Here is a 10,363-nt window from a genome sequence, read left to right on the forward strand (position 1 = left end):
TGCTGAACACTCCCTTCATCTATTTTCCATAGAGAAGAAAAAACACTCCTATATCACTCCTTTCCTAAAAAATATTCTTAACAAGAAATACTAATTTTGGAAGGGGGTAAGCAGTCCTCTTCTCGAAAGCCTCTCCAGGCTTCATAGCAAGGCATGTATCCAGTTGTTCCAGTTATACTAACTAAAAGCAGTATATGCACTGTTACTGCATAACAGTGCAGCAACATGCTCTGAAATATGACCAAAGGTGTTAGGCTGCTGGCAGAGACAAGGCTGGGGCAATCAGCGCTTGATGGCTTGAAGGCAAGAAAGGAAAGGGCAGCACAGCCTGGCAGCTGCTGCAGCTGCTGCCAACTGCAAGAGGACTTCATCAAGGGTGGGGGGCACAGGAGATCCAGAAAGCCACCAGAGGCTGCAGAGCACGAAACTCAGGTTTGGGGCCCTAATTGCCCCAAAGATGTCCTGGCTAAATGCAGCAATCTGGTGGGGAGTGATAACGGCCCAGAGAAAGGCAGCTGCGGGGAGCAGTCTATTCCCTCCACGTGAGTCCCTCAGTGACACACATCTTCAAGTGCTGACAGCCAACGCTGAGCTGAACAAGGATCTCTCAAATCCGATCCAATGTATGTAGATGATTCAAGCCTTGTCTGGTCTTTTGCTATTTTCTCCTCCATTGCTGGCTTAGAAAGTCCTGAATAATCTCCCTGCTTCTCTGTCCAGACTGACCCCTTGCATTCCAGTTCCCTGTCATAAAGACCCTTTTTCTGTTCTCCAAACACCTCATGCCTGTCAGATCCCCTAACTGAAGTCCAGATTCAGTGCCATATTCCCAGAGGACCACTTAGCAAGCTAAGCATGTCATTCAACTGTTCCAGCACTGCCTTAGGAGCATCACTGCCACCCCCATGCCCTCTTCTGTACAGAAACCAGCTCAGAAAGCACAGGCCATGGGGAGGCGGGACTTGGGGGGGTAATATCATTAGCAGAGCGCCAAAACCCTGGCTGGGTGAGGAACCTTCCCCCTCCAACCTCCCAGCTGCTCTGTTTCCTGCTAAGAAGACCACCCCCTCCCTATGCTGCTTCTTTGTAAGAGATTAAAGGTGAACCCCTGACCAGTAGGAACTATTTGGAGGAGTGGCAGCAAACTGGAGGAACCACAGTGGTGTGGGGATGCCTGGGGCTCACCTCCTTACTCTTCTTAAACTCCTTCAGAGGTACACAACCTGTGTCCTAAGCTTTAGCCTTTGCCCAGTGCAAATTCCTGGGCAGGGAAGCTGACATCCCTGGTAAATGGAGACCTCAAACCAAAATAACTAGACACCTGAGGGGTACAGTTACTGTAAGAGAAGGGCAACAGATAATATATACAACATGAGGCAGAATGATTGGGACAGACCAAAAAATTTAATTAGCATAAGAAATATCCTCCAAGGGATAAAGGAAGAGATTGTGATACAAACCAAGGGAAAATATTAAGAAGAAAAATGTAGAAGTTAAACACAATGGATGAGAGAAATAATAGGATATGGATACAAGAAGAGAACAGAGGGATGCAATGGAAGCTCAGAAAGATGAATTCTCCAAGAAGGAAGAAGAAAAGAATAAGGAGATAGGTTCAGAAACACAGAAAATAATAGCAGAGATTCCAGGATCCAGATAATGAGGAATAGAAAAGAAGAAGGAGAAACAAACAAACAAGAAAGAAAAGGAGGGCTTCCCTGGTGGTGCAGTGGTTAAGAATCCACCTGCCAATGCAGGGGACACGGGTTCAAGCCCTGGTCCGGGAAGATCCCACATGTCGCGGAGCAACTAAGCCCATGCGCCACAACTACTGAGCCTGCGCTCTAGAGCCCGCGAGCCACACAACTGAGCCCGTGTGCCACAACTTCTGAAGCCCGCGCACCTAGAGCCCGTGCTCCGCAACAAGAGAAGCCACCGCAATGAGAAGCCCCTGCTCGCTGCAACTAGAGAAAGCCCGTGAGCAGCGACAAAGACCCCATGCAGCCAAAAATAAATTAATTAAATAAATAAAAAATAATTTTTTTAAAAAAAGGAAATATGTGAAGAACATTGATAATTTCTTAGAATCAAAAAGAGATTAAAGACTTCAGGTGAAAAGAGTTTATAAAGGATCAAACAAGATACATGAAGACCCACACCAAGCCAGTTATGATGACATTTAAGAATGTTGAGATTCAATGTGAATTCTAAAAGCTTCCAGAGAGAAAGAAAAAGATCCAGATTAACATCAGACTTTTCAATAGCAACAGCAAACCAAAAAGACAATGGAGTAATATTTTCAAAGCACTGAAGGAAACGAACTCTGGACATAGAAGTATTAAATGTGTGGCATAATAAAGATGTTCTTGGGCATGCAAAGCCACTGAAAGTTTGCCCCATAAAGGCTCATTCAAAATATTCATCAAGGAAGTACTCATATAAAAAAGATAAATAAATCCTGTAGGATAAGATATATGGGAAATAAAGCTAGTCAAATAACTTAGTAAGTTTTCTGACCTAAAAAAAGGACCATAAAAAGAGAAAGGATTTCCAAAATTCCAGAATTAAAATATCAGATAACAGCAACACACCTGGGATAAGCCCTGGGAAGAAAGAGACCCAAGGTTCACGCAAACCTACTAACAGACTTGTAGTATTAGAGGGAAAGCACAGATTTTGACCCACATAAGAAGTGAGTGGGGATAAATAAACACAAATTTGGATCTTAAGAGCAACCGTCATAACAACAAAAATAGAATTTGTTTTTAAATGACAAGAAAAAGTTTTTTACCTATTAGAAAGCAGGAAATGAGATAAAATAAAAAACAAAGAAGGTAAGGAGAAAAATATGTTAGAAATATGTCCTAATAAAATAATCATTGCAAGTGAAATGGATTAAACTCACCAATTAAGGACTCTCCGATTGGCTATAACTAATACATTGCCTACAAGAGACAAATACAAAAAAAAAGTAATAATAATAGAGAAAGAGGATGAAGAAAGATATCCCAAACAAATATGAACCAAAATAAAGTTGGAGAATCGATCTGAATATCTGATAATATAGAATTCAAGGTTAAAAAAATCATAAGGGACAGAGATGGGTACTATATACCAGAGAAAGAAATAAAGCAGTAAAAGATGTGATCTTTCATATTATATGGACCTAACAATATAACCTCGAATAGATACATACTCTTACCTAAAGCAAGAACTGACAGAATGACAGGAAAAGAGAGAAATCAACAAATACACTTGAATATTTTAACCCAATCCTTCCAGAAACTACTAGAAGAGGCAGACAAAAAATAAAGAGAGGAGCTTCCCTGGTGGCGCAGTGGTTAAGAATCCGCCTGCCAATGAAGGGGACACAGGTTCAAGCCCTGGTTCAGGAAGGTCCCACATGCTGTGGAGCAACTAAGCCTGTGCGCCACAACTACTGAGCCTGCATGCCTAGAGCCCATGCTCCACAACAAGAGAATCCACCGCAATAAGCAGCCCACACACTGCAACGAAGAGTAGCCCCTGCTGGCCACAACTAGAGAAAGCCCATGTGCAGCAACAAAGACCCAATGCAGCCAAAAATAAATAAATAAAATAAAATAATTTTTTTAATTTAAAAAACTAAATTAAAAAAACAGAGATATAACAGGTCTAAACAATACACTAAACATGCTCAAACAAGTAGATAAAACGAGAGCTCTACTCCCAGGGAATATGATTCTATTTTCAACATTTATAAACAAGTAGCCATACACTAGGCTAAAACGTCAGTAAATTCCAAGGAATTAATATCACAAAGACTACCTGCTTTGACCATAAAATTAAAAAACAATAACAAAAATCAAAGTTTTTTTAATGCCTATGACTAGAACTTAGGTGAAAAAGAAAAACATAAGGGAATATTTTTTTTAAATATAATTGAATGACAATGAAAACACAACCTGTCAAATTTGTGAGACACGGCTCAAGCGTTACTCAGAGAAAAATTTATATTTTAAACGCATTCATTCCTCTGTTCCCTCTCGAAGGCTGAAATGAGCAAGTGCTTCCCTGAAAGTCACCCAAACAGAACAACGAAGCAGCAGGAAAAACTCTCACAAAATCTACAAATATCTCTTTGGTGGCCTGCTGGACGTTTGTCCCCAGGATTCATTAGAGATAAATATAATGCTTCCAACAAATAGAAACCTAAAGGAAAGAACCACGTCAGCCTCACCTTTATTTATAGGTTCCCAGTAGGCCAAACTATTAACCAAAGAATACTCTATGTCAGGAAAAAGTAACATGGCCTTGAACACTACGAAAGCCCAGACCCTTGTGATCACTCGTTAAATTGGATGTAAAAATCAACAGACTGGGATCAAGTCTCCTAAGTATCTACTAAGGACTGGGCACCACTGCTTTCATACCCACCCCTCTGGCACCAAGAGCGAGCCCTTCCCACCCTGTGAGATTAAGTACTTCCCCCCCTAGCCAATATTGCTGCCACGAGGATAAAACATATTTGCACAAAAGTACCTGATAGGGTAAGTCAGCCATCCTTAAATAAGTTTCCATTTTCAAACAGAAAGGAGATAAACTGGGGACACCATTGTTAGGTCTTGCAAACTGATGCAAAATAATAGCATCTTTGGAGTCAATCTCTTGCTGTTTCCTGTCAAAACCAAAACAGAAAAAAAAGAATAATCCACGTGTTACACATGCAGTTCCCTTAGTTCCTTAGAGGCCCCTGCTGGGCTGTAGCTCCTCAATGGACAAGCAGGTCTGTTTGTCACAGGGGCTTACCTCACCAACAAGCACTTAGAGGGGGAAAGCTTGGTCAAAACACAAGAGAACCTCACAAACTCTGCTATTACCATAACTGCAAGGGCTCAGGAGAGTAAATACATGTCAACCTCTTTCTGGTACCTGTGGCCTATGGGCAGGATGTGTACTTTCTGGTATAGGTCCACCTCTTCTCCAGCTGTCTATGTCTACCTGCCAGGGACAAGTTGGATGGATAAAAAAAGATATTCTGTGCTTACTGTGCATCAGGCATTGTTCTGAGGGCTTCACGGGTGTTATCTCATTTAATCTTCACAATAACCTTTTGAGGTAGGTACTACCATTACCCATGTTTTGCAGATAAGGAAACCGAGGCACAGAGAATAAACTTGCCCAAAGTCCCATTACTAGTAAACGGCAGAACTTGGACTAAACCATGTAGTCAGAGCCTATGTTCTTGACCACGAGGCTGTACCATGAAACAGTCTATTCATCCACAGGACCTTGGAATAACAGTGCAGATTTGCTCTGCCACGACTCAAGTCTGCAGGGAATCTGAGACTCTGTATATTCTGGTCCCTCTTCCAAACTCTCCATGCCCTCACCTGACCTTTCACCTGTGGTGCCGAGGAACCTGGCTTCTGGTGCTCTGTCCTCCTCCCTACCTTCACAGGGTCCCCACTTTCACCACACAGCATATAACCCAGTACCCCTGCCTTTTCCTTTTCTTCTACCTTTTCCTTTGGCTACTTTTCTGGGTGGTGAGGACTTCCCTGGTAGAGTTTTTCAATAGCCACCATGTAGGAGATCAAACGCTGGATTCCACTTCTGGATACCTGGGGTCAAGTGCAAGCCCTACTTCCTATTGGCCACGTCACCCAAGACCTCTCCTCCTCTCTCATTTGGAAAGTGAGGACAGTACCAATTCTGCCTCAATTATCGCGAGAACTAAATAAGATAATATCTGTAAACATTTGGTGAGCTATCAAGCATTAAGTGGTGGACTTTATTCTCATTCAAAGAGACATGGTCTTATCCCCTTAAACTACAAAATCTCATTCCACACAGTGGCACTCATACACTACATTCGGGAACCTTTTGCAACTTCCATCTTTCACTCTGCCCAACCATTTCCCGGTCAGATAAACCTCACTCTTCCCCCTTGGCCTTCCCTAAGCCTCTGGTTCCTTCACACTGTTCCTAGTGTAATCCCACACTCCCTTCTACCCATGCAAGGGCAAGCTCTTCATATCATCATCACAACGATGCCCACTTCCTGCAGAAACTCCGTTCAGTAAAACACACTCTTTTGGAGAAGTTTACCACCGGAGCACCCTTTCCACTTAAAGAGTTAAGAATGACTAATTTTGAAAATACTAGTCAAAAGAATAAAAATATTTGCTGCCTTCTGACAATACTTGTTATAAAACAAAGGTTTTCACTTAGATGAAATGTTTGGGAGGTCAGATACTAAAATTAAGATGCCACTTAGACTATGTTTCTAAAAAGTGCAAACTGTAGCTTTGACAATTAACTGACTTTGTCCAGTCAAGTAATTCAACTCAGAGTGGTAATTTCATGTAAATTAGCCAGGCAACAAATTTAAGAACTGAAAGAGAGGAGATAAATGTAAAATCCCCTGCTCCACTGGCCAGAACAATCTAGTTCTGATGGATAACTTGGGCCATGTCACAATAAGAATGGATGTGACCAGCATATGCCAATGACTTTGTGTACATCATACATATTAAATTATTTCATTCTGATAGTACCACTACAGAGCGGATATTGCTATAGTTTAAATTTAGAATATTATATCATACTTATATTTTACAGTAGACAAGGAAACTGAAGCTCAGAGAGGTTAAATAACTTGCCCAAGGAATACCAATTTAAGATCAAGTTGTTAATAATGCTAGTTCCCAAGCTCTTAAGCACTTCGACTATACCAAAAATGGGCAATACCTCAGTTAATTTTATTAAAGTGGCTGGTTTGACTCAGACCACGCAAGCCTGGAACTTTCTGATGAAAGTCTGTAATAATTAATGATGGCCAACTTTTATTGAATGCTCGAACTCTGGCTAAGCATTTCACATGTGTTAACTCATGCAATCACCTCTGTGAGGAAGGCTACTATTATTATTTCCACTTCACAGATGAGAAAACTGAGTAACCAAGCTTACTCTCAGGTCCAAAGTTACATGGTTGGTTAAAGGCAGAGTTAATCTGAACCCAATCTGGCTCTAGAGCCCTCCCTCCAGGTCTGGAAGCTCTCTCTGTAATTTAGGACCAGAGGAGCAGGTAATCTGGACAGCTACATTTTATAAAGTGCCCTTATAGTGAGGACTGTCTAAGAGAACACCTGTCAAGCAGCAAGACTAACCCCTACGCCCATGGTGAAGGATATCACAGATGACCATGCCTCTGTGTACGGCCGATGGGCTGTTAGTTCATAGAGATCACATGACCCATCGGCTGCTCTGATTCCCTAAGTTTTCTAGGACAGGCTGAGCCCATGTGCCTAAAGTACAAACAAGCTATGGGTATCAAGTCATTCCTGGGTCATTCAATTTACAAACAACAGATTTCCAAATGCTGGACTGAATTTAAGAGAGCTGCAAGGCTCTCTCCACTAGGGGAGGATAAGGTAAAGGGCTGGGACTCTATTTCTTTAAAAATACTGTGATGGGAAAAATATGAGTAAAATCCAAAATACCTACTTTGGTTATTATACTCATTAATTAAACTTCCTAAATAATTCTTACCTGTCAACTTTACTTTCCACTCTGGAGATGTACCCATAGATTAAGGTTAAGTCTACGCAGCAGGAAATCCAAGTACTGTGGTGAAGAATATGATTGCCAATGAACTCAGACAGCGTAGCCATTTCAAGATGGATTTTCCATCCCACATATTTCAGATTGTTTTGTGTTTTGCCTAAACTACACAGACAATTGAAACTTAGATTTCCCATCAAGTGAAGGTCTCTATCGTGTAGCCTGCAAATCCCAGGGCCACGTTTTCCTTGGTCTTCTTCCTCTATTCCCTCCGTGCCCCTAGCGGTTGTCAAAAACTCAGGTCTGTGCCACAGACTTGTCTTCCCTGAGCAATGCCCCAGTTCACTTCCTCTCCGCCATCAAAACTTATTCTAGAATTGGTACTTGTTAGGAGAAAGTAGTAGAAGTGCGGGCTCCGCAGACACACATTCTCAGATTTGAATCTGGATCCTACTACTCTTACTAAGGGATCTTGGGTGAATTGCTTAACCTCTCTCAGCCTGAATTTCCTCATCTAAGAAATGGAGATCAAGTATTCAACGGCAGTTGGCAGTTGTGAAGGTTAAATGCAATCACATAGGTAAAGCACTTCTAAGCAGAGCCACCTATTAAGGGCTCAAAAACAGGCAGCCATTTGTTTATTATTTGCATTACAACAGGGTTTCCCAACTCAGTGTAAACATCTGTCAAGAAACAAAAGTGAATAAACCAAGGATTAAAAACACTTTTTCAAATAAGTGGGCAATGGGCTCTTCTGGGTGCAGAGACCACACCTACCAGGGCGTGGCCTGCTCCCAAGGTCAACTCTGAGCTCCCCCACCCACCTCCCCATTTCTGCAAGGTCATTTAAGCAAGTTTGAGACTCAGTGCTGTGAAGCTGTGCCTCACTCCCTCCTCAAAGTGGAAGACTGGTGAGAAGCCACATGGTTCGGAATCCTCCAAAGGCTTTGGACTGGACTATGAATTTCAGAACAACTGGGTTACCATTTCAAGCACTGCACAAATGTTTTCGTTTTCCATATGGCTTGAAACCTAGCTTGAAATAGAGTTCTAAGACTGGAAAATATACAAAATAATCTAGAGAAATAATTCACTTAATTTTTTTAATTTGGTTCAACTAGATTCAAGACACTGTGCTAAGTGAGAGAATTCAATGATAAGCTTAAAATAAAACTTCCCAATTATGAAAGACAATACATTTCCCCAGACCTAAATGATTTCCACTCTCTCCGAGACTAAAAATATTCCAAATACCTGTTAGGCTGCTACAGTGTCCTCTTGGAATCCCTGCAGGCCTGTTAAAGGTCACCTATCACTGTCTTTGTTTATAAACCTATTGTGTAGGATTCCCCCACAGGAAGAAGACATGAAGACACATTTTCTCACTCTTTAGAAAATATTGGCCAAGAGGGACATTCTGAGCTATTGAAAACTGCTCTTTGCTGGTCCTCCCCCCAGTGACAGAGGGCTCAAACACATGAAAATTTTAACCGTAAACTGGCATATCAATTAGCCAAACCACTGGTCCCGGCAGCCTATGGCATTATTCTACTCAAACAAAGATCTGGTGTCCAGCTGGATGTACCAACAGCAGGGGCCTCCATTTTCTGGTATTTCCAAGTCAATCCTGTAAACATTCTGCGGCAGGCGGCAGAGGCAACTGTTTAGGGCCTGGGGCAACTCCCATGCAGGCCCATGTGCTAGTTCAGTCCTCTGGATCTCCTCCTGTTCGCACAACAATGGCATTTAAACCTGAAGCTGGTGCTTAGCTTTAGATACCAGATTAGCCCATAACCGGGTTAAGGCTGCATCAAAATTGCACACTCGGCTGTGCATCCCTAACAGGGACCCGGAGGTCTCTGAAGCTTTTGCAATTTCAGCCTTTTGATGATGTTGACACTTGGGGACGGACAGTGGAGAACTAACCTTTAAGTAAAAGATAAGGTTAGTGGTTAATATCCCAGCATTATCATCTATAAACAAATAGGGCATTGCATAAAAATGTAACTTAGTATTTCTGCAGGACCTAATTCTATTGTTGCAAACACAACTGCAGTTAAGATCTTCATAACAGACTATTATGCTCCATAACAGCCCAGAGAATTTTTGCGTTTAGCACCGAATGATAGGGAGACAAGTGTTTTTCCCTCCCAGTACCAGTTTAATTCTCCTGTCAACTCGAAACTGCCCCTCACGGCCAGGTGACCACGGACTGCCTCTGGCGAAAGGGAAGGACAGGACTCGGGCGTTTGGGCGTTGTGACCGAGGGCCTGGCACGGGTCCCCTCTCGCGCCAACCCTGCCCTGGCCAGGTGTCCCTCTCTGCGCCCCTGCGCGGGGCCCTCTCTCCGGCTCACCTAATGACCAGGAGTTCGTGGAGCAGATACGCAGCTGCGGCCAGCAAAGCTCCCCCGGTCAAGTAAAGGGTTTTCTTCCACCAGGGATCGGAGCCCAGCCCTGCCATGATCCCACCGTAATCCTGCAAAGGGAAAGCGATGATGTCCCCATAAAAGGAGAAGGGCTCCTCGGACCCGGCCCACCAGCCGAAGAAGGAGACGCTCTGGTTCCAGCTCAGATCCACCACGCACGGCCTGGACGAGGCAAAGCCAACCCCCCAGTGCATGCTGCGCGGCTGGCTGCGGGCGCTCCTCCCAGGGCCCGCGCCGCCCGCATGGGAAGGGGCCGGCGCGGCCGGGCTTGGGCTCAGCGGCGCACTGGCGGTGCGGGCGGCGCGGGCGGCGCGGGCGGCGCGGGCGGCGGCGACCGAGGCGGCGGCGGAGGAAGAGGGAGGGCGCGGGCCGCGGGCGGCGGGCCTGGCC

General features: G+C 43.7%; 1 protein-coding gene across 1 annotated transcript in view; it reads right to left on the reverse strand.

The window, feature by feature from the left end:
• FAXC (failed axon connections homolog, metaxin like GST domain containing) overlaps positions 1-10,167 on the reverse strand; it is a 76,947-nt gene extending 66,780 nt beyond the window's left edge. The window contains exons 1-2 of the mRNA XM_007464304.1: positions 9,902-10,167; positions 4,522-4,657 (exon numbers count right to left, since the gene is read on the reverse strand). Coding sequence (XP_007464366.1) covers positions 4,522-4,657; positions 9,902-10,167 — 402 coding nt within the window. The remainder of the gene's footprint in view (positions 1-4,521; positions 4,658-9,901) is intronic.
• Between the last annotated feature and the right edge of the window lie 196 nt (positions 10,168-10,363).

The sequence above is a fragment of the Lipotes vexillifer genome, unplaced genomic scaffold (assembly GCF_000442215.2).
Source record: "Lipotes vexillifer unplaced genomic scaffold, Lipotes_vexillifer_v1.1 scaffold1073, whole genome shotgun sequence".
NCBI lineage: Eukaryota > Metazoa > Chordata > Mammalia > Artiodactyla > Lipotidae > Lipotes > Lipotes vexillifer.